General features: G+C 57.1%; 1 protein-coding gene across 1 annotated transcript; it reads right to left on the bottom strand.

Annotated features, from left to right (window-relative positions):
• Positions 1 to 2,660: 2,660 nt before the first annotated feature.
• ALKBH5 (alkB homolog 5, RNA demethylase) lies at positions 2,661 to 23,311 on the bottom strand. The gene is made up of 4 exons (XM_007174217.3): positions 22,542 to 23,311; positions 14,444 to 14,524; positions 4,837 to 4,992; positions 2,661 to 4,381 (listed from the first exon to the last, which is right to left on the bottom strand). The coding sequence occupies exons 1-4, from the start codon at positions 23,309 to 23,311 to the stop codon at positions 4,204 to 4,206; spliced, it is 1,185 nt and encodes a 394-aa protein (XP_007174279.2). The 3' UTR covers positions 2,661 to 4,203.
• Positions 23,312 to 24,485: the final 1,174 nt, after the last annotated feature.

The following is a 24,485-nucleotide window of genomic DNA, read 5'->3' as shown; positions in this document are numbered from 1 at the left end:
CAAATCAGGCTGGGTTTACCGCTCATGTTCTAGACCAGTGCCTCCAACAGAGACACAGTGTAAGCCACACATGTAATTTCAAACTCCCTAGTAGCCAGACTTAAACAGTAACAGCAAACAGGTAAAATTAAATAGCATACTTTATTTAACCCAGGTATGTCCAAAATATTATCATTTCCATGTAATCAATATAAAGTAACTAATGATATTTTTTACACTCTTTTTTTGTACTAACTCTTCAAATTCTGGTGTGTATTTTACACTTAAAGCACAACTCAATTCAAACCAGCCACATTTTTTCAGGTGCTCAACAGCCACGCTTCCAGTGGTTAATGTATTGGACAGCACAGGTCTAGACTTAAGAAATGGGTGGAGAAAATATTAATGATGCAGATTTAAAAGTAATACTGAGGCTGAAACATTTCAATCCCACTAACAATCTGTTCATCAGTGAGTAATCAGTAGGTCACGTATCAAATTTAACGACAAACTTATTGGGAAGAGAGCAGGGTAGTAGTAGGCTGAACAGTGGCCCCCAAAGGTATCAGGTCTCAATTCCTGGAATGTAAATTTTTTTTAACATTTTTTAACTTTGCTGATGTGATTAAAGATCTTTACATGGGGAGATTATTTTTGGTTATCCAGGGAGGCTGTAATGAGGGAGAGGCAGAGGAGATCTGGGACACAGAAGAGGAGGCCGTGTGGCCACGGAGGCAGAGACGAGAGTTATGTGGTCACAAGTCAAGGAATGTCAACAGCCACCGGGAGCTGTCAGACGCGAGCACAGGCCTGCCACACTGATTCCAGCCCAGTGGTGGTGATTTTGGATTTCTGACCTCCAAACTGTGAGAAAATAAACGTCTGTTGTTTTAAGCCCCCGGACGTGTAGCGATCTGTTTCAGCAGCCACAGGAAACTAATACAGGCTGATGGGATGCAGCTCCGTTTACCATATTGTGGCTGAATTACCACCACAGGCGAGCTACAAATACAAGAACTCAACAACGACAACAAAAATCAATAAAAGCATTCTGTGGGAAACAACTGGCTAAACAGAACTTAAAGAGTACTCTTTTATTACTGGTAATTTATGTGCTGCACATCTATGAGTACGATCTACAATAGCCTTGTGTGTGTGTGTGTGTGTGTGAGACACACACCAGGTTGTCTTGTACCCTCAGCAGAGCTCAGCACAGTCGGACACCTGTATTTTTTGAATGAATGAATGTGACTTTGGGCCTCAGTTTCCCCCACCACACAACAGGATTATAGGAATGGGATGGGCTCCCCAGGTGGGAAGGGCTGGAGCCAGATGTTGTTAGAGCACCTGCTGTATACAAGCCTGGGCTGGGAGCAGAGATGGGACTCAGCACATGGCCCACACAGCTCGCTAGTGCCCCAGCAGAGGGCCGGGGACAGTCAGATTCGGGGACTCGGATACGGCCCCGCAACTGCTTGGGGACTACTCGGAGGATTCTCACAGTCCCAGAGACGGGGTGCCGTGGAGCCGCTGTACGGGGACAGAAACCTGCGCCAGACACAGCAGCACCTCCGAGGGCTGGACCCCGCTCCTCTGGCCTCACCCCTCAGTCCTCAAGGCAAAGGGCCTCCTTCACTCGGGGACTAGGAAGAACCCAGGTCTGGCTTTGTCACAGCTGCAGTGGAGAATCCCTCGCAGCTCCCCAGCCCTCCGCACGAGCCCCCATCCCGTGACCCGAGTCAGGGGCCCAGGCACGGTGTGGGTGACCTTTCCCTCAGCTCCAATGTCTCCTCTCCGGGGCATCCAGGGCCCTATCCGCCCAGCCCAGTGGCTACCCCTGCAGGCCCTACTGGCCACAGACCCCAAGGAGGCTCTGCCCACCTCACCCCCACTTCACATCCTGTCACTGATTTGCAGGCCTGAGCCCTGGCCACTCACTTGCTCCCTCTGGACTCTCCCCTCCCTGTTAAATGGGGAGTTAAGTGGCTTGCCAGGTTTTCACAGCAAGAATTTGGCCAAGCAGACTGGCTCTGGGCACTGGAAGTGAAATGAGGGAGACTCTAGCCCAAAGCCCTTGACCAGAACCCGGGAGCCAGGTCCAGGATCTGGAGGGACTAAAACGCCCCGGACCCCACCCCTACTCCACCCAAACCCCTCTGCCTCAAGCCTGGATCTGCACCCACAGCTCTACCGCACTCATCTTGAGAGCAGCGGCCGGAAGGGTTTTGCTCACTGTGGGCCACAGTAAGGGCTTGGCCAGCATACAGTAGGAACTCAAGAATTTGTTTAATGAGCGAAACCACCTACGTATTTTCTACAAAGGCCAGGCCCTCTCCTGCCTTTGCTCATGCTGTTCCTCCTCCACTGGCCCGCAGCCTCTCTGATCACCCCAAGGAAGACGGGCTTCCACAACTCAGCACAGTAGGATCCTGGCTCCTGTGGGCCCACGGTGCCCTGGGTAGCTAGACATACGGTTTACGAAGTCCATCCTCCTTGCAGCTGGAGAAAGGACAGTGGGCGAGCCCGTCCTCAGCCCTGCGTCAGCAACTGCTCCTCTCCTCTGGGGCCTCGGTGGGCAATGAACTCTGCCCCCCCCACCCCCTTCAGAGTTTCAGGGCAAAACAAAGGGATTAAGGAAGAACCAAAGGCAAGTCCTCTCTTACGACAGCATCAGACAACTGTTTCAAAATATATTAGATTTGGTTTTTATTGTAGAGCACACATATCAGGGCAAAGTGCTGCACACACAACTACAAATCATTTTTGGGAAAAAAGCTGTAAAAAAAAAAAAAATAATAAAACTGCAACTGCTTTAGTTATGCAGTCCCGACTTGAGGAATCCACACTGGCAAAGGAGTTCTGGCCCCGGAGAGGGGCTTCCTGATGGTGGCTGCCCCCAGCTTTCTGCAGCCTCTTCTGTAAGACTAGCCCCCTAGGGTGGTAGCAGCCTGGGGACTGGGAGGGCCTCTGCTCTCAGCAGGCCTGGGTCTTGGCTCTGGCTGGCAAGAGGACATTCCTAATGAACCCAGATCAGCAAAACCTTGCAGCCTTCAAGGATCTGAGCGGGCGGAAACTGCCAAAGACTTCACTTATTTCTTCCCTTTCATTATTATTTTTTAAAGGACCCTTCCTTCCCCAGCTCTCATGCCCCTGAGGCGGAGGAGGCACCAACCCAGTCTGCAGGCCTGAGCTCTGGCCTTGGATGCATGCTGCAGGCGGAGAGAGGGGGCGGGCAGCTTCCTATGGGGATTGACATAGGGAGAAGGCCCAAGGAGGGCCGATGGAGAAGAAAGGAAAGGGAAAGGAAAAAGCCAGGAGACCAAAGGGAAAAATGAAAACTCAGAACAAAAGAAAACAAAAACCCTACCACACACCACAACAATTTTCCATAGCCCAAACGCTAGACTCAGAAGGACACCAGTCCCTCCAGCTAGAAACAATTCCTAAAACTGCCCCAACACGGGAAGTCTAACTGTTCCACACAATCACACGTGTATGCTTAAAAGGAGCAACCCAGCAAAGAGGCGGGCCCCTGGCAAGAGGTCAGGACCACTGCAGCCGGCCCCTGGGCAGCCCAGGGACCCGTGGGCAGAGCAGGCCAGAGGGCATGCAGGAAGCCCGGGGTCTCAGCCAACTGAACAGCTCTGGGGCAACAGGGGCTGGCACTATCTAGGCCTCTGCCCGGTCATCCCTAACAACTGCTGCAGGAGGAGGGGGTATCTGCGTGAGCTGCTGGGGCCTGGAGAGCAGGTGAGGGGTGGGAGGGCAGCAGGCCCCCTGCAGAGCCGGCAAGACCTCAACCCATCAGACGGCAGTGGGGGGAGGGGGAGGAGATTGAACTTCATTTACAACACTAAGAAGATTTACATTGAAAGCAAAACAAGAATTTTTCTAAACCAAAACATTTTGTTGCTTTTAAATAAACCCAGCCTGACACAGCCCCACGTGAGGACAGCTGCCCCCCACGCCTCCACTGGCCACTCCAGCGTGAGCTTCTGTGCCTACAGATGCCAACAGCCTTTCCATCCAGGAGGAAAACCAAGAACATGAATGAGAACCAGGTCCTGGCCAATTCTGTTCTTCAGCCTTATTAACAGGCAACAAACCACGGAAAAAAAATATAAGAATCAAAAAAAGAAAAGAAAAGGAAAAAAAAAACCCTCAGAACGAAACAAAAGGAGGGGCAGCTAGTGAGGATCAAGCCGAGTCCCGGAGGCTCAGGCCTCAGTGCCGCCGCATCTTCACCTTGCGGGCGGGGCTGCCCGCTGCCTCCTGGCAGTCCTCCGCGGGCTCGTAGGACTTGCGCCAGTAGTTCTCCGAGCTGAAGCTGCCCCTCCGCCGGTGTGTGGGCAGCAGCACCGAGCGCCGGTTCTCCTCCTTGTCCATCTCCAGGATCCGAGGCCTGTGAGGGAGGGGGTGGGGGAGGCGTTACCCAGGGACTGGCCCAGGGTCCCAGCCCATGCGGCACCCCTGGCCCAGGCGGCCCCTCCCACACACCTTCCCCAGCCTCCCAGTCTCAGCTCCAACAGCTCCCTCAGAGACCCTTCTGAAGCGGGCGCCTGCTCTGCGACCTTCCGAGTCCTGCACTTCCGTCCTAACGTCCCATGGGACCCGCCGGAGCATGTGTCAGGGAGCAGAACCAGGGAAGGCATGGGAAGGCACACAGCATTCCCACAGGCAGATGGCCAGGGCTTAGTCGAGAATGCCACCAACCCCAGGGAACCAGACAGAAGGCACTGGAAAGGTGGACAATGGCCGGCTCCTAACCACCTACCCCAGGCTTCCCACCCATCTCGCCCTGCAGCCAGGCCGCGGCGCTGCTTTGCTGGCCTGTGTTGAGGGACAGCAGCTGAGTACCTGTGGGCAGCATCAGGGTCTGCCTTGCGGTGGGATCGCTTGGGTTTCAGAGCGGGGTCCCTGTTGTTTCCCGACAGACGATCTGAGGCATAGCTGGGTGGTAACACGGAGCTGCTCAGGGACTTTGTTTCCAACCGGGGTGCATCTAATCTCGTCCTGCAAAGGAAGTGCACATGGGGGTCACCAGCGGGCCTCTGGGGAGGGCGTGGCCCCATCAGGCCGGTCCTTTCTCCGGCCGGGCTAGGTGAAGGCCGGCAGTCTCTGCTCTGCGCCTCAGTCTCCTCACGATTCAACTAGGAACTGGTCCAGCTGACTTGCAAAGACCGTCCTTCCCAAGTTCAGGCTTAGGAGTCGGGGACGGGAACGCTTCTGTTTGGAGACTTCCAATGACCTGCTGCCCCAGGGGAAGGATCCCAGGGCTCTCTCAGCTGGACGAGGCATCCCCACCTCACCCTCCTCTGGCCCAGAGATTCTCAAGGGACAGCTACTGCGCCTGCCAGAGGACTGAGGGCCCCACTGGTGGGCACCAACACACTCCAACAGACACATCCACCCCTGCCTGAAACACCAGACAAGAAGGTTCCCCTGGTCCAGGCCTGTGGAAGGACTGGAGGAGAACAGAGTAAGAGCTTCCCTACCCTTACACGGGGACACCGAGGCTGTGGTAGAGCCAGGAGGAGGGCCCAGACCCAATCCCACATTCACGCTTGGCTCTGGTCCCACCACAGCCACCTGGCAGCTTCTGCTGGTTCCGGGACACTGACCAAGCCAAGGCCAGAGGGCTTCTGAAGGAAAAGCCCCCACCTAGCACTGGAACACACCGCTCAGTTGAGGAAAAGCGTGCAAGTATGGAGGGGGAAGAAGGGATGGAGAAACTGGGTGGGGGTAGCCCAGGGCGGCGATCTGAGTCCCTTAGGAAGTCAGGCCAGGAGGAAGCTGGCCTGGGAAACCTCAGAGAAGCCCCGAGGCCTCTCGTGTGATACAGAGGCCGGCAAGTCAGGCCGCTGGCAGCAGGGGGCAAGAGAGAGGCCTGGGGCGGGGAGTGATGGGGACACATCTGGCAGAAGGCCCCGGAGGCATCTTTCCCGTGGGCTGCTGGCCACAAAGGAACAACTGGCTTCTGAGGAAGAAGGTGCTGGGGCACCTCACAGGACATCCTCACAAGAACGCTGGGGGAAGAGAGCAGAAGCGGAACCCAGGAGCTGCCTTGGGTTCTTGGGAACGCTGCGTCCGGTCCTCATAACAGAAGAGAAGACTAGGTCAGTTAGGAGGGAAGCCACGTGTGCCGGGAAGTCCTGGGAGAAAAGTCTAGTCCAGGTGAGACTCCAGGCCTCTTAGACGGGGAAGCCAGAGGGGCCCAGCTGCACTTACTGGCCCACCAGTCTCAGCCTCCACTCTGGGGACCCCGGGCTACAGGAGACAGGACCTAGGAGCAAGAGGAAGACCCAGCCCTGAGGCTGCCACTCAGAGTATGGGCTAGTCACCATCTCTTTCAGGGCCTGTCTCCCCATCTGAGCAAAAGCCTCTTTCAGTTCTGAGGGTCTAGAGACCAAAGACAAGTCGCCTCCTTCAAGGCTAGGATCCTTTCGAGGGGCACTGGGAAGAGAGGTGGTGCTGGGCACACCCAGACCTGAGGGTGGAAACCAGAATCACCAAAGCCCCGAGACCTCTCGTCGACCAGGCCAAGCCTCAGATCCCTGCACTGAGAGCTCACACCAAATGTGACATGAGCCAGAAAGCTCGACTCAGAGGACTCCAGGGTCTGAAGCCTCGGGAAGGAAAGCACCCCTCCCGCGCTACCGAGCCAAGCTGACCCGAAGACCCCGCGGGTGCCGGGAGCACACACCCAGGGCAGAAAAGCCTGTGTGGGCAGGACCCGCGGCCCAAGACCGTGAAGTGGTTTCCTCGGGTGAGTGAGGACGGCCAGAGAAGAGCAGCGCCACCAAGAGGAGAGCCTGGCCCACACACCTCCGGGGCTGGAAGGCACGGCTGGCACACGCTGAGCCCTGGCGGGGCCCGCCCTTCCTGAGCGGCTTGCGACCAGGGAGGCCGGCCCGGGCAGCCAGGGGCAGTGGTGGGGGCCCCTCGCTGTGGGTCCGGGACTGCTGGGGAGGCTGGGGAGACAGGTGGGACCAGCTGAGAGTGGACAGAAGCCAGGCACACGGACAGGCTCTGCATCCCTCCACCTGCCTGAGAGAAAGAGACGGAAGGCGCAGCTTCCCGCACAACAGCTCTGCTACCTCAGGGCCAGCCCTCAGGGAAGGGGTGATCAGAAGCGGCCCCACCAGAAACTCAGCCTCCCGCACCCACTTTGGGGGCAGTAGGAGCTCTGGGGCCCAAAATGGCTCCCGACACATTCCCTGGGGCTGTTACAAGTACATCTCAGAACGGTTGGAGGAGCTCTACTTTCGAAAAGCCACCAAGCTGCAAGAAGCAGGGCTAGAGCCAGATGCGCAGCCCAGAGCCCCCCAGAAGTGTGCCTTCAGAGCACACCCCTCTTAAAGGGCAGCCAGCTCCCAGGGAGCAGGCCAGGGTTCAGCAGACAGAGCCACAGGTTTGGAGGCAGGAAGCCCAGTTCTAGCAGTAAGGTCTGGGCCTGCGCCTCCTCGGGTGGTAATAGGAACCAAGACCTTCCTTACAGATCTGAGCCAACAACCAGGGGTCACGGCAAGGCACCCCAGGTATGTTGGGACAGCCCCCAGGACAAAGCACGGACTGGGCCTAGGTACCAGGAAGCCGGAACCAAGGGAGGATGGCCAAGCATTAAGGTGACGTTAACACGTGACCGTGACCGGAGAGGAAAGGAGGAGACTGATTGTCTAGGTGCTGCCCTCACGTTCCTTTATCAATCACGGACTCCTGCGGAGAAGCTGCTAGGGCGGGGTGGGGGTGGGGGAGGGGGAGGGGAGAGTGCGAAATCAGAGGCGCAGTCACTGGCCTCAGCCACACAGCTGCTACCCCAGGCTGCCCCTGAAGCCCAGGCAGCCTCTCTTCACCGCGGCAGGGCAGAGAGCTGTCCCGGCAGAGGCAGACCGCCGTTTCTGGGAGACGGGGAACCAGTCTGCACTTCAGGCCCTGCTGCCAACCACCCACAACTGCTGGTTCCGCCCTCCCCAAGCACCCTTGTGCTACAAAGCCTGGCTTTGCCAACGGAGTGAGCAGGCAGGGCGCGGTGAGGCAGGCCTGTCGGAGTACTCCTCGCCTACGAGTGCCCTGGGCCCCAAGGCCTACGCTCCTGCCCCTCTAAGTATCAGACTCCCGCACAGCCCAGACCCACACCCGTCCCTCCTGCAATAGTACCGCCTCCCAGCTCCCACCAACACCACACGCTTCTCTCCAACTCCTGCCCTGCTCTCCCCGCATGGTAGTGCTGACACGGGTGCAGCAGCCTGCTATGGTCAGAGGAGCCTGAAGGACACCTGAGTGTATCACCCAAAGAAAGGGCACCCCAAGCACGTACATGGTCCTGGGCTCCCAGCAGACCTCCCCCGACCCAGGCCAACAAAACTCCCAGTCCCCGAGGGGAGCCTCTCCAAATCGCCCAGCCTGGTTACCACCACGCCATCCATGCCACATGAGCGTAACCCAGGGCTCCACAGACGCCAGCCAGACCACAGGGCCACGATCAGGGTGCTCAGGGATCCCCCAGTTCAAGCCCTGGTAAGGGCTCACTGTCCTCCAGGACACCAGGAGACCTGACACCAAGCCTGCTTTCCCGCACCAGGGCTGCTGACCACCATGGCTCTGGGCTCCCCTTTCCTCACGCTGCACCTGACCGAGCACAGCCGTCCTTATCCCTACGCCTGCCCCATCGAGATCAGAGGGAGCAACGGTGAGGAAGGGCCGAGGAGAAGCACACACAGCAGTCTCGAGTTTAACCATCTCCAGCATCGCAATGGCCCCAATTTTCAGGTAAGAACACAGGGCTCAGGTAACCAACTTGTATTCAGCGAAGAAGGGACAGAGCCAGGCCAGGAGCCCAAGCCAGTCACATCCCTGGCGGCCTCACCGCCTCCTTATTCCTCAGGCAGGTTGTGGATACACCCAATCCCTGGACTCCCGGGGAACAAAGGTGGGTAGTCCTTGGTACCGGGACAAAAATCATGGAGACACAAGCAGTGGCAGGCAGGTGTCCCGGTGGGGGCCTTATCTCAGGCCTGGCCGGGATCAGGGAAACCAAGAGCTGAGGGACAAAGCCCAGAGCACACCCTCTGCTCATCCACACACACAGCCTTGCATTCGGCTGCTCTGCTTTCCGGGAGCGCCTCCCTCTGACCCCAGGGACCCCTGGGCCGAATGACTCCGTAGGCCGTTTAGCTCAGCCTCCCACAGGCAGTCTCTCCTAAACAAGCCCCCACCTGCTGCTCCCAGGCCTCGGTGCTCCCCAGGGCCCTCCAGACCCCCCGCACAGCAGCGAGCCCTCCGATGAGCTCCGACTGGGTCCCCCCCCGGCTCCCGTCTCCACTGTGTTCCCCACTCGGAGCCTCTGTGAGGAACGGCGCCTCTGCCTGACCCGTCCTTGCCCCTGAGCCTCTTCGAAGCCTGCCTGAGGCCCACACACCACCCCTGACTGCCTTCAGGCGGCACCTCTCCGGAAAGCCTTCCCTGACCAGCCCCTGGTGAGGCGCTAAACCTTTACCTTCCCCCAAAGGTAAAGCGAATGAGGAGAGACCACACTCACCACTTTCCCAGCACCGGCACAGAGCCTAGCACACACCAGCTTTGGTTAACATTTGGCAAGTGACTCTCCAGCTGCTTTTCCAAACTTCAGCCCACTGTGAGGCAAGCTCCACTTGACCAGCAGCGAAGAAATAGGCTATTTACACCGCCTTGAGCCGTTTCCTCTGGTTAATCATGCAGGAACACAAGTCTCGAAGGCCAACCCGATGAAGGCCTGTGGGCCTCCTGAACACCAAGAGACTGGGTGCCCTGGCCACCAACCAGAAGGCCCTGAGGGCCACAAGCCATCGCCTGATGCTGAAGTTTGGATCCAGTGCCTCCTTCCCCTCACTGCCCCTCCATTACAGAGACCCTCTATACTTCCCGCCTTCAAGCTCACCAATTCTGCCTGGCCAGCAGTTTCCAGCTCAGGAGCCAGAGCTACCAAGCCTGTCCCAACAACCCCCCGAAGCTGGAGGTCATCTTTTTGTTTGTTTTCGCTGGGCCCCGGTGGACACGCTCCGTGCTCCTAGGACAATGCTCGCTCTGCTTGTGCTGTCTGAGCATGCAAAGTGCCCACCTATCACAGACCCGGCCCCAAGGGAGCACTGAGTCTCCTACATGCCCGCCTCAGGTGCCCTGTGCACAAGAGATGCTTCATGTTCCCAAGTCGGGAATCCCTGCTCAGAGATCACGCCAAACTAGCTAGAGAAGCCGAGGCAGCTCACTGCCTGCTTGAACCCCTGTCCAAACAGAATTCACACCCTCCACTCTCAGGGTTAATATGTGGGAAGCACTCTACCCGGCGCCCGGCACCTAGTAGCTGGGTGCTTGGCAGAGGGCAGCACACAAGGCCCTTAGAAGGTTGCACGTCAGGGAACTGTGGGAAAAACCAAATACTCCGCCACCCCAATGACTGCCACACCTCGGAAGTTGGCCAGCCTCCTGGTTCTCTAACCAGTCATTTAAAACTTTAACCACACTTCCAAAAAAGTAGGTCCAGCTTCCCTGCCAGGGGAACCAATGATTGACAAAGATGCATGTTGGGCAGCTTGCTCTGGGTGGGCTGGGCAACAGCGACGTTGCAGGAAGTTGGGCGTATTCAAGAGCTGACCAACCTGCAGCTGCAGCCTCGCCCCACACCCTGGAGGGTAGCCCCCTACCGCTTAAGATACTCTCAGCCCCCAGCTCTCTACTGGCAGAGCAGAGGCAAGAAAGCCCTTCTGTATGTGAGGCTCTGGGCTCTTCAACTCACAGCATCCGCCCTGGGGCAGGGCTCGGGGTGTTCCACTGTGCAAACCACCAAGGGCCACAAGACCCAGCACCAGGAGACCCAGGTTCAAGGCCGCACTCAGCCATTTACTGGTTGTGACCCCAAACAGATAGCGCTAAGCTGCAGCCTAGGGGCTGCACTCCCGGGGGGGCTCTCCGCAGGCCACTCCCAGCGAGAAACTATGGCGCCACCTCCTACACGAGGACTTGGCATCATCCGCGTGCAAAGGAGCCGTGCTGTGCTGAAGCAGAAAGCACTTGACCGCCGCCCACCCGTTTCCCCCCTTGAGGCCCTTAGAAAGACTGCCGCAGTGCTGACCAGCCTGAAGTGGTGACAGAGGCCCCAGGCCCTCCCTCTGCAGCCTGTGCGGTCTTTATCCGAACCTAAGAGCAGGCAGAGCTGGCTCCACCCTCTCTGCCTACGAGGAGCAGGGCCGGGCTCAGGGCCCAGGTCCCACCGGTCGGGATGTGGCCTCACCCAAGGACAGAGAGTCAGCCAGGCACCCACCCAGGCCACATCCGTGACCCCTGGGCAGCGCCTGAGCCAGGATGCACCCCTTTTCATCAGGTCACCAGCTTGTCCTTTTGTACCTGGTGCTGCTCACTGACCGGAGCTGTCCTCCTCTGGACCGGCCTCAGCGCTGGGACTCAGATGAACTGGGGTCTCCCGGCCCCCAACAGAACACAACTTTGGAAACTCACAACGGCAAGTGTACAGGCTGTGACAGCAGGGGGTAGGGGGTGGGCTGAGAGAGCTACACATATATGATGCTTCCTGCGTGTCAAAATGGTTGACCCTTGAGCCTTGAAGGATGGCTAGGTTAACCAACTTTCGGTGCGTATATGTGGGTCATCTGGGGGGTGGGTGTGGGTCAGAAGGGAAAGCATTCCCAACAGAGGCCACACTGCTGCAAGAGTCTGGGACATCAGTGCGTGGGCCACACTAGGAGCCGCAGGTAATTTAACGTAAGTGGGAAGGAGACAACAGGGAGAACATCGAGGGAGGAGGCTGGATGGACAGGCAAAGTCCAACAGAGACCTTGGATTTTACTCTGCAGGCAAGAGAGCTGCCCTTGCCTCTCCTCTGGTCCCCTGGGTGGGCTGCCTACAGCTGGGCACTTCACCAGCTCAGCAGCCTAGGGAAGCTGCGGAGGTGGGGGCACCCATCCACTCCTTTCCAGCCCAGCCCCTGGCTGGCTCCTGGACCCACTCAGGGCAGAAGGTCAAAGAGCCCAGTCACCCCCAACAGCCATTCTCCTTGCTCAGAACGCTACAGGGGCTCAGCTGGCCAAAGAGCTTCCGGGGTGAGCTGGTTAACAGTGCAGAGTCCTGGGGACTTCCCCGGTGGCACAGTGGTTGAGAATCCGCCTGCCAATGCAGGGGACACGGGTTTGAGCCCTGGTCCAGGAAGATCCCACGTGCCGCAGAGCAACTAAGCCAGCGTGCTGCAACAAAGAGTAGCCCCCGCTCGCCGCAACTAGAGAAAGCCCACGCACAGCAACAACGAAGACCCAACGCAGCCATAAACAAATAAACAAACAAAAACCAAAAAACAAAAAAACCCCAACAACGGTGCAGAGTCCTAGCTCCAGCGAGGAGCATGCGGCTCGGGCAGCCAGGTACGGGAGCCACCACTCGAGGAAGGAAACAGCCAGAAGAATGACCCAACACTCCGGCTCTGGCCACTTCCTCCTGCACCTCCAGCGACGCTTTCCCTGGGATGAGCTATTGTGAGGAGCTGGGAAGGAACACCTAGGAGGCACTGCTCTGGTTCTACTCCCCACCCCCCCCACACCTTCATTCCTGCCCCGGGTGGGCCACCTGGTCTCTGGCTGCCGCTGGAGGTACCAGGCACACCTGACAAGAAATGACTGGGGAGGAAAGGCCAGAAGGGAGCAACACATTGGGCTGCCTCACTTCCGGGTCCTGGGTTTTGGACTGTGCTGGGAACCACAGGAAAAGCAAGCGGAAAAGCAGATAAAAACCCTTCTTCTGATGGATTCTGGGAATATTCTTAGGCTAGAGAAGAAACGCTGCCAGGCTGACCACTGTCTGGAGTTCCCCTAGGTGCCCAGTGCTCTGCCCGCGCCACAGGACTGTCCCACAGGTCTGCGTCGTCTCCATTCTACAGATGATAAAACAGACTCAATGTTCTGACTTGGCAAAGTGGCAGGGCCGTGCCAAAGAGACATCACCACCACAATGTACTGGAGCTCTGGACCCAAAGAGCCAAGATGCAGAAGTGATAAACTGAAGTTAAAAAGATGACAAGCCAGAGAGTAAGGATGTACTTAAAAAAAGAAAGAGCTCCCAATGGCCAAAGCTGGGACAAGCTGAGCATAGAATAGACACCACAAGTCCACATTGCTGTCAGGAATGAGTGAACGAAGAAATAAACAAGTGGGGGGACAAGACACAAAATCTCCTGGGCAGAAGGATTCCAGGCAATCTGTGTGGCGACTCCGCCCTCGAAGAGGTGGCGCTCACCCCCCACTCCTCACGTGTGGGCCGCTCACAGCGACGTCCCTCCTGGGAGGACGGTGTGCACAGGGGGCAACAGTGACGAACACAGCCTCAGCCGGGCGCTCAGGGTCAGCGTCGACAGTGGAAGGTCCTGCACCCTGGACGTGACGTGAGGAGAACGGCGCTGCCCCTCTGCGGTCTCCTCCGCAGACCCACAACCCCGGTGTGACCACGAGGCAACACCAGACACACCCCAACTGAGGGACTCTCCACCACACACCTGGCGGTCAGTGTTACCACGAATAAGGCAAGTCTGAGAAAGTGTCGCAGCGGAGAGGAGCTAAGGTAACACGACGACTGCACGTCCTGTGGGGTCTGGGACAGAAAAGGACGTGAGGAGAAACTAGGGAAATGTGAGCAAAGGATGGACTCCAGTTAACCGTCCCGGATCAGTACTGGTTTCGTGACTGTGATGAACATACCACACTGACGTGAGACGTTACCAGGAGGGGGAACGGAGAGCTCCCTGCTATCTTCACAGCTTTCTGTAAACCTAAACCTGTTCTAAAAAATAAAGTTTACTTAAATTAAACGAAAAACACAAATAAGGCAAGCTATAGGACATCCTGCTCCAGCCTGGGTCTAGGCACTGTCCTGCTCACTGACGACTACACGAGCCTGGGCAATCAGCCGGCCTTCTCAGGACCCCTGCCGCAAGGCAGGATTGTCTTGACCCAGCGTCCACGTGGTCAGTCCATTCACCTCGTGAGCAGAAAAGAAAGAAGTGCTGGAGATGCCAGGATTGGCAATGTTGGCCAGTGCGTCCCTGACCCCCTGGCCAAAGAAGAGGGACAGCCACAAGCCATGCGCCTGCTCAACACGCGGCCAACCACCCACCTACGTCCCCTGTCCTCACTCCCTGCTCCTCCCAGAAGTGAAAACCCAGGCGTTTTTAAAGCAAGCTGCTGAGGCACAATCTAAAAATACTCAGTGAGAAGCACACGTGACAAATCAGAACCAAGGAGGAAGGAAAAGGAAGAGGTGGGGGGAGGCAGGGTCTGGAAGAATGTCCCCCAAATCCTGTCTCAAGACCCAGCCCACAAACACTGGGAGCGTGTGCTTTTGCTCAGCCCTCATGCTGAGGGCTGTTGACAGAGGAGCCCAGACCTCACCTGCAGCCAGGTCTGCAGGAGCCAGACACCAGGACACTTACTTCCTGAGGATGATGACTGCTCTGCGCTCCTTGATGTCCTGAGGCCGGATGCAGTGCGTGATCTCATCCGCAGCGTATCCACTGGAATGAAACACAGAGCACGTGAGCATGGAGAGTGGACGGACAACCGCAGATCCCCGGGGGTACAGAGACAGAAACAGGGGACCGGTCTTAACGGCCACCCTCCGCCCCATTACATGACAGGTTCAAGGATCTACGTGGGAGGAAATAACGTGTTAAGTTCCAGGATGCTTTTGCCCAGAAACCACTGAAGGGAAAGCCTGGGATGAGGTAAAAGCAGGTCTTAAAGCAGAAGCCGAAGCAGGAATCTCCTTGCACAGGCCAGGAGCCCTTCTTTCAAAGGGTCCCCAAGAGGGCACACCTTTAGTGGCTCTGGAGGCCGATGGAGTGACTCAGGCCAGACCCTGGGGAGAAGATAAGAACCGCATCTCCCCCTCCCCCACCCTTGGGCTGGCAGAGGAGGCCAAGGCAGACACTGACAGCACTGAGTCACCAGAGAGAACTAAGGCTGCAAGGTTCAAAAAGAGAATTTGTCTACTTGGAAAAAATGCTTTCAAAAACCTTCATTTTGGGGGATCCAAAATCTTGAAGACAGCTGTGTTTGGAATATTTTAAAAATTCCCATCACACTCAAGCACCTATTTATTTTCTTCATCAAGTTACATGATTTTGAAAACTGCTCAGACCAATGAATGTGGGTAGATGGCTGTCCTCTTCACAGCCAATGTCTCTCCGATTTGAAACTCTGGAAGCAAACTCAGCTCCCTGAGTACAGGCCCTCACTGGGAGCCTGGCAGCCATGAGGCACTCCCACCCCGAGTTCCCCACTAAGCCCCCCACTGAGCCAAGGCAGCTCCCCAGCCACAGGCCTCCTCCCCCTGCTCAGGGTTCCCTGGCTGCAGCTGGGACCACCAATCTTCCTCTATTCAGCTGCTAATCAGCTCCTTCTCAAGGTAGCTGTGAAGACGTGGATGGAGCAATGGTCAGAAACACCACAGGCCTGGGAAGGACTCCTCAAAATGGCCACGCTGCCCCCACGTGGGCAAGAACTAGATGCAAGAGCGAATAAAAAATAAAAATCCTAGAGAGAAGTACCTCTGATTCAGAAATCTGATTTGAGGCCATGTGGAGGGCAGAGAAAAGAGCTCTTATTTTAGGGATTTTCCCCTTTGAGCTGCTCCTCGACCAGAGGTTTTCAATTTTCTCTGTAAGTAACAGTCCCGTGAGATAACTACAGACAAATGTCCACAGTCAAATCAATCTGGAAATATTGATGAGTTTAAGAAAGCACTGGTACGTTAAAGGACCTGAGAATTACTACAGCTGACTTTAACTGAGCACTGACCAAGGAACCTTCTCTCAAACAACACCTATTAACATCTGCAGGCGGGAGTTCCCTGGTGGCCTAGTGGTTAGGATTCAGTGCTTTCACCACAGAAGCCTGGGTTCGATCGCTGGTCGGGGAACAATCCCACATGCCGCGCAGCATGGCCAAAATACAAAAAAAAAAAAAATTTAGGGACTTCCTTGGTGGTCCAGTGGTTAAGACTTCGCCTTCCAATGCAGGGGGTGTGGGTTCGATCCCTGGTCAGGGAGCTAAGATCCCACATGCCTCATGGCCAAACAACCAAAACATAAAACAGAAGCACTATTGTAACAAATTCAATAAAGACTTTAAAAAATGGTCCACGTTAAAAAAAAAAAAATCTTTAAGAAAATATCTGGAGGCCCAGAGAGAAATGCCATACAGCGATCGAGGAGTTGAAGAGACCTGGGTTAGAACCTGAGCTCTGTCACCTTAGCTGAGTCACATGCTGGGCCAAAACCTCAGCTCCTCCAACTGCAGGGACAGCAGGAGATTCTTGGGTGTTCATGTGGTGGTGCTCTGTGCTCTGTCACTTACGACATTCCTTTGCGGTGACTAACGATGAGATTGTTAAAAGGGTCAGTGCCTCCTCTCTTCCAGGCAGAACTACAGTTACATGTCTTCCTGGTTAGCACCCCTGGAGAAGAGCAGTGGGAGGCCCACCTGCAGGGCTACCATGAGAATTCAGTGAGATAATGCAGGGTGCCTGGCACCCCCACTTACTGAGCACCTGACACAAGCCAGGGGTCCTGGACAACCTTCATCCAGGCTCCCCCTGCAGCAGAGGCCTCCTGGGCCCCCTCCCAGGGCTAGGAGCTCTAGATCTCGTCCTGTGCTCTCTCTTGTCACTCCACATTAGGGGAGCGCAGATCTGGGCTCCAAGACAGTCCCATATTAACACGGGACTTTCCCAAAGAGTGAAGTCCAGTTCCCCAAAGGCAATCCAAGGCATATTTCTAAGGCCTAGACCTGCAGTACCGGTTGCAGGCAACCTTCCTTACTGTTAACGAGTGTTACTAATCTGTTTGACTTGGCTATAGGACCTGCCAAGGGCCCTGACTTCCCATCTTCAGCAAGGAACTGCATCCTGTAACACAAAAGCAGCAGATCCAGACGCTGGTCAAATTTTAAGTGCCCCCACCTCCCAAAGTGCTCTAGAACAAAGAGCAAGTCATGCCAGGTTCCTGTCCTCCAGCCCAGGCCTCAGAACTACTGCAGAAGCAAGACCGCACGGGCCCACAGAAAGGACCATGGCGCTGACCCCCACCTCAACAGCTCACTGGCACTGGTCTTCTAGAACTTCCTGGCAGCTACGACACAGCCTACTGACCCCGTCCTCAGTATCAAGCTCCGCTGGGAGTGGGAGGCTCCAAGTCCTGATCAGAGGAAGCTCTTCTGCCCAAACTTCAGCAGAAAGTGTCCAACAGAGACCACAGAGGGTTATTTACTGCTAAGGAACTTACTTGCTACAAGAGAAACTGTTTGAAAGTGCCAGTCTGCCAGCTTGAAACTTAATATACCCTGGGTCCAGGCCTACCCTTGGCATGAAGAAAAGTTCCAGTGCCTCCTCCTCTTTTGTTCTCACAGGGAAGGGAGAGGGGAAATACCTGAGGCTGGGTACTGCCCTGCACTGAGTCCAAGCCCCACCCCGACCCCCGCCATGCAGCAGTGACTAGTGTGCCGCAAGCACCCAGAGCAAGAGCCTGGCTGTCACCCACCACACTATGCCTCAGAGTGACTCTTGAAAAGTCTCCCCTCTCTTGGGAAGCCCTGCTCAACTCCCCAGGCTGGGCTCCCCAACACCACCCACCCCACCCTCTCTGCTACTGCAGTTCGGCCTTGTGGCAATTGTCTTCCCTACAAGACAAAGCTCTGCAAAGGCCTTACTCATCTCTGCATACAGCAGACGCTAGATGACGTGTGTGTCGAGGTCAATGTTCCTACTGCTGTGAAGACTCAGTTTCTACATCTACAAAACAGAGACTGCAGCAAGTCCTTCCTCAGAGGATCAGGTGCAGGTCGGATCAGGTGCAGGTCAAATCAGGAGTCTGGAAGACTCTTTATAAGGGACTGTGCAGGACTACACACCTCTCCTCTAGCGGACAGCCTTGGAGTCGGAATTATTAAGGCACAGTTCCAAGGTGGCCGCCATTCCCCATTTACTCTGTGCCCTGCCCAGGGCAGACAGAGCCAGAGATGGAGGGACTGGCCGAGATCACCAGGACTGCCTGGCAACACCTCCCTCCAGCGGGGACCACCTGCTCTGGCAGCCCCCATGAGCCTGCCTCACCCCCGAGAGGCCTACAGGACCTCACCTGGGATTTGGGGGGCAGCAGGCCAGCCATCTGGGCACAGGGGCAGAACTGGGAGCTCAGACTCAAGTTATAACCATACCTGAACCTCCTAGAAGACACATGGCCTAACACAATGAAGCAGTCCTGGGGCTTTCTGAACCCAGAAGGAAAAAGGCCAACCTGCTCCAAGTCCCAATTCTGTACACATCAAGGTATAAATAGGAAGCAGCTGAGCACAGAGGCAGCTTGTTTCCAGACACTTCACCAAAACCTCAAGCCTTCGGTCATGTGAAAGAGAATCTTCGCTAACAACTCTAGGACTTCAATAGCCCCATTTTGCAGAGGCAAACTAAGGCCCAGAGAAATTAAGTAACTTGCCCAAAGTCAAACAGCTAAGGTGGTGGCACTGGAACTCTAATCAAACTCTCGGTTTCAGTGTCTATGCTACGCTGGTTTTTGTTTTTTGATGGGAGTGGCGGTGGGGAGAGGTAGGTAACGAGGGGTAGGAAGAAAAGCCCATCTGTGTTTCCCAGTGACAAGGTCCAATCTGCCGTGGGGGCCTCACTGACCTCAGCAAAGGATACAGGTATTCCCACCACCTCCCGGGAAAAAGTCCGCAAAGATGAGCCCCTGCCTCCAGAGTTAGCATTACATCCCAGTAGCGGCAGCACACCAACGGCCCAGCCAAAATGGCCAGCCAGCCCTGAAACTTTTATGGCCTATTTATTTTCTGCTTTCTCTGACCTTCATGACTAAGACCGTCACTAGCCTGCGAGCTTCCTTTCCTTTGCTGCCCTCTGTCTTCTTCTCACGCCTGCGCCTGGCAGAACCAAGGCCAGCCAACACCCCGTAGCCCAGAGCTCCTCCTGAGAATAAACAGCCCTGACTTCATCCTGAAGTTCCTCCCCCTCTCATGGAATCAGAAGATTCCACACAAGAGATGTGGCCCAGACCTATCTGCCCTACATTCCCAACTATTTTAAGCCAGAAAGCTAAACTTTGCTTTCAACCAGCTGAACATGATCAGTCCTCTGCCCAGAACTGAAGGTGTGCCCACTCCACCCAACATCAACTGCTATCTGGAAGTCACAGGCTGCGCTCACCACTGCGTGTCTCAGGGCTGGGTGATACAGTCATTTCCAGACAGGTGGCTAAGGCCTGGGTCTTTGGGCATGTGGCCACCGCAACCACAGACCACTCAGCAGTGATTAAAAATAGCAGCAAGCAAGCAATTAGCCTTGAGGTAATTATTCCAATTAATCCATCTGAAATCTGTTTTAATCTGCCATTTACCGTACAGGGAACAGGAAAAGGAATACTGAATGAAATAATATAAAAAAAGATAAAAAAATATTTATTTCTCTAGAGAACAACATTAAGACAGGACCCACTCAAGCCCAGCATGGAAAGGTTACAAAAAAACAACTGCCAGCTGGGTTTGGAAAGAAGTTTGAAGCACTTCCAGAAGGGTCTGTTCTGGAATTGCTCTAAATGCCCACGTCTGGACACTGCTGAGTCAATGTTTGCCACACACTAAAATCCACGCTGACAACTATTAAATATAAAACTGTATTCCTGCCATATTGCCTTGGACGGGTACAGACACCACTGCCATCAACAACACAAGTCTGAGTCAGATGAGAATTACTGGAACCCCTCCCCATCTGTAGAGAACCACTGTCTTCATCAGCCCCTTCCATCGGCAGCTTTACAGCTCGTCACCTCTGGGCTGGGATACTTACCAGGAAATGAAAGCAAGCATCCCCTCCTCCCCGCTCAGGAAAGAGCCCAAGCAGGACCTGCACAGAGGCAGCACTAACAGGCAGGTGTTCACCCACCTGCACAGCAATAAGCTCAGAGAGCTAAGTGAGCAGGTGCTGGAGAATTTAAGTTAGCGGGGGTGTCCGGAACCTGAGCGCAGTAGCTCTCCCCTGGGGACGGTTCACCCCCGGGAGACACGTGGCAGTGTCTAGAGACACTTCCGGTCGTCACGGAAGGTGCTTCTGGCATAGAGGACAGAAGCCAGGGGCCCGGCTAAACGTTCCACAAGGCACGGGACGGCCCCCACAAGGACTGCCCACACGTCGACAGGACTGCAGCGGAGCAGCTACGCGCTACAGCTTCAGCGAGGCACGCCACACCAGAACCTCCACCTCAGGTCCAGGCTGGCTCTGAGGACTGGCAATGAGCTCCAGCTGCCTCTAGTGGGCACCTACCCCTCACCTCGCCCCTCGTGCGCTCCCCTCCGCCTGCGCCTCTGCTCGGCGGCTCACTCCCAGTCACCTCCTAGTCCCCCGTCAAGTTCCCGAAAACTTCCAGACTCCACAGCAGAGTAAGACGTCCCCCCAGTGTACTCCCGCGGTTACCTTCCAGGCCGTAACTGTCTGTGGCCTCCCCCGGGCTGTGAACTGTGTGAAGGGAAGAGCCGTGTTTAAGGCCCCAGCAAATCCCCAGCCCCTTCCCCGACAAGAGAGCAGGGGAGCACGAAACGGCTGTGTGTGAAAGCACCACGTAAGGGTCGACCCTGTGCCAGGCCCTCTGCTACACACCCAATCACCACCTTTCGCTCTAACAGGCTGTGGAAGTTGCCATCACCCTACTTACACATGGAAAAGCCGGATCAGAGAACGGCCACAAGGCCCCAAAGCAATGAGAGGAGAGCTGGGTGCGAAGCCCGGGGCAGCACTTTTCAGGACGTGGCTGAGCCGCCCACACTGACCCCTCAGCCACGTCAGAACCCAGGAGGAAGGGCTGGGAAAGCCTCGGGACTTCACTCTTCTAAGGCGAAGATGACGAGAGCTCTCCTGGTGATGCAATCCCGCTGATCACTAACAGACCTGCGCTTTAAGAACCTGAAACCTCTCCTCCATACAGGGTGTGCGTGTGTGGGAGGGAGGGGACTCTCCAAGTCACAACTGCCTCCTGTGGCCCGCCCTTTGCACACCGGACCACTGCCAGACCTCCTGCTGACAACCCTGAGGACCTGTGATGATGGGGAAACCAGTACCCCGTTAAGAGAGCAAATGGCCCTCGCGTGAGAGACCCTCTTAAGCACGGAGAGCCCTTCGATGACGTCAGACACCGAACTGCCTTACACGGCAGGCCACCTGGGAGTCTGCCCTGGAAACCCCGTCTTAAAGGGCTCTGCCAAGACACCCACCTGGAGCAGCACGGAGATCTGAGGAGAAGCTGGGAGCCCACACGACAAGGGGGTACCTGAGAGGTAAGTGGCCCTCTAGCTTTCGACGCGTAAGGAGGCCGAAGTACTGCTCCTGCTGCCACTGACTTGGCAGGCTTGCCCCTCAGGAGGCGTGACGGGTACCACACGGCTCTGCTGCCGTTCCCAGATACGGAAGCAGCCTGAGCTGTCCCCCCAGATGAGACACAACGCTTGCCTCAGGGCGCTGAGAGGGCTCCGGGGACCCTGCTTCTCCCCACGACCGGGGCCCACGGCACCGACCGAGATTCAGAGGTTAAGCTGCTCGCAACAAAACCGCAGTGCCTCCTGACCCCGTACTAGAATCCGGTGGGCAACCAAGCTGCTCGGAACAGCTGCGGTCTAGCTTTCCTAAGAGGTTTCGGGGATTACTGAAGTACATCGTTCGATTTACTTGTTTCAGGGCCGGAAGCAGGGAGCTTCCAAATAAATTTTCTACTTCACATAAACAGCAAAGGTGTTGCAGCAGGCAATCTTCTCTGAGGGCCAGGGCCCTGAGCTAACTCTCAGCAGGTTCTGGGACTGAAAACAGGCCAAGAGCCTAAGATCTGCTGAACAGCTACAAAGCCGAACACCAGGTAAAGAACCAAGCTTTGTTTTGTTTCATGTGGTCCTGATGACAGGTAATGCATCTTATAAAGGACCAATGGGCTCTTCTGCAGCCAAGAGGGACTGAATTTTAAGTTTGCTGCCCTCTATTCCCGGTCCAACCCCTGATCTGTTCAACTCCAGGGAAGCCACTCCCCCTCCTGGGAATGGCGAACGTGTATCAATGAAACACGCTCAGGGGCCTTCCTCTGTGAAGATCTCCTCTCTTAAAGGAATCCACGAACTTGTTCTCTGTTAAAAAGACCAAGAATGGCAAAGTTGGAAAGACTTTTAGACGGTAATCCCAACTAATTTTTTTAAAAACACAGACTTGGAAATGGAAACCCAAAATAGAAAAATGACTTGCTCAAATCACGAAGATAAAGAGACTCCGAAAACCAGCCTTCTAGAAAGATGCTTTCAGATTAGTTCTGGGTCAAGTCTGCGATCTCGTCAAATCTGCCCTCGGGATAGAAAATTCCAGCTCGGCTCCCTGCTTTCTTACTGCCCGTGTTTTAAACGCAGATCCCTTTCCCCGCCCCGCAACAGAAGCCGGGGTCACAAGCGGAAAGCGCGGGCTCCTGGGGCCGCTCCCCCCTCCCAGGCGCTTACCTGAGCACAGTCACGCTTCCCCTGCGCACCGGCAGAGAAAGCACGGGCTCCGACACCCGGATAGGCTTGAACTGGAACTTGCAGCCGAAGCAGAGCGCGGAGTCGCTGAAGAAGGACACGGACACGATGGGGCGCTCGAAGATGTGGATGGGGTCCACGTGAGACACGATGCAGCCGCCGGGCTGGTAGTCGTTGATGACGGCGCTGTTGACGAAGCCCTCGGGGATGACGCGGTGCTCCACCAGCTTCTGGATCACCAGCTGGTGCACCCACTCGGGGATCTCGTCCACGTCGCCCGGCGGGTAGAGGCGCTCCTGGCCGGGTCCGCGCTTCTGCAGCTGGGCGCCGTACGTGTAGCCCTCGCCGAAGAAGTACTTGTTGCGCAGCGGGGCCCGGTCCACCGTGTGCTCGTTGTACAGGCCCTTCTCGGCGCGGGACACCACCTCGTCGATGCGGGCCTCGATCTTGGCGCACTCGTCCTGGCTGAACAGGCGCATCTGGCGGATGCCGCTCTTCACCTTGCGCGCCTCCTCCTCCTTCTGCAGCTGCTGCTCCTCAAAGTCGCTGCGCTCGGGGTCCGAGTCCTCCGCGTACTTGCGCTTGGCTCCGGGCGCCGCGTAGGGCTCGGCGGCGGCGGCCGCGGCGGCGGCGGCGGCCACGGCGGCGGCGGCGGCGGCCGCGGCCTCCCGACTGCCCGCTTTGTAGTTGTCTCGGGACGTCATGGACTTGAGCTTCTCCCGCAGGTCCGTGTAGCCGCTGGCGGCCGCCATGGCCCACGCCGCTGCTCTAGGACCCTCCGCGGCGAGCGGGGCGGCCGGGCATGGCTCTGGGGGACGCGCCCGGGCCCCGGGCCGCAGAGGCCCTCAGCGCCAGGCCCGCGAGCGAGGCCGCGCCGCCCGGCAGGGGCGTCGAGGGGCGGCGGGGCGGCCTCAGGGGCGACGGGTCATGCGGCGGCGGCGACGGCGACGAGGCTCCCTCCTCCTCCGCCTTCTCCGCGTCCCGGGGGGCAGGGGCGCCGGCAGGGCCTCATGCCGCGCAAGGCGGCCGCGGAGTCTCGGCCCGACTCCTGGCCGGACCCTCGGACGCCCTGCTCGGCCCGCACTTTAAAGCGCTCCTCACGACGTCACGGCCACCCGCCCGACGTCCGCCAGCGCCGCTCCTCAGCGGGCGGCTCCGCGCGCACGCGCAGTACGACCAGCCACGGCGGCTCCGCGTGCAGCGAGCATGCGCGCGCGTGCGGCCGGGTCAGCAGAGGGGCCGGCGCACGCGCAGACGGGGGCCGTCCACCGCCCCTCCCCCACCCACTATAGGGCTCCGCGAACGCCCCAAACTGCAGCCTGCCTCCTGTCCGCGCCTCCCCCGCGGTCGTAGGGCTCCCTCCACGGGGGTGGGCTCACGCCGTCAACGCTGTCGCCACGCTACGTCACGGCATCGTCCGAACGCCCGAAATCGCCTCAGCCCCCAGCGCGCAACCACCGAGGAACCGCCACAACCCAGCCTGCTCGGTCACCGCCCCCTTGGCGCTTCCAGTTTTGTCACTGGGCCACCGGCCACGCGCCGGGCAGGCCCAGACAGTAGCTTCCGGAAGCCGGTTGGCGCGCATGCCTGTCAATCCGGCGGTCGCCTTGGCTACTGCGTCCTTCCCCTAATTAGCGGCGGGCGGGCCGCGAGGACCCCTGAAGGGTGACCGGGTGGCTAAGGGAGTGCCTGAGTGGAGACCCGACCCCAGGGAAGCGCTCAGCGCGCAAGGATACGCTCAGATTGCGGCGCCGAGAGCCCCGGCCCAGCCTTCGACCCGACGGCTGATGCCACAGACACCGCCCCCTCGCCGCCGCCCGGCGTGGACGTTGCCCTAGTCACGTCCCGGCGGCGGCGCGTGCGCGGCCCTCCTGGGCCGGGCGCCCCCGGGACGGCGGGGAGCTGGGGACGGCAGCGCGGGCCGCG

Source organism: Balaenoptera acutorostrata, chromosome 20 (assembly GCF_949987535.1).
Source record: "Balaenoptera acutorostrata chromosome 20, mBalAcu1.1, whole genome shotgun sequence".
NCBI lineage: Eukaryota > Metazoa > Chordata > Mammalia > Artiodactyla > Balaenopteridae > Balaenoptera > Balaenoptera acutorostrata.
This window is presented reverse-complemented; position numbering and strand designations above follow the sequence as displayed.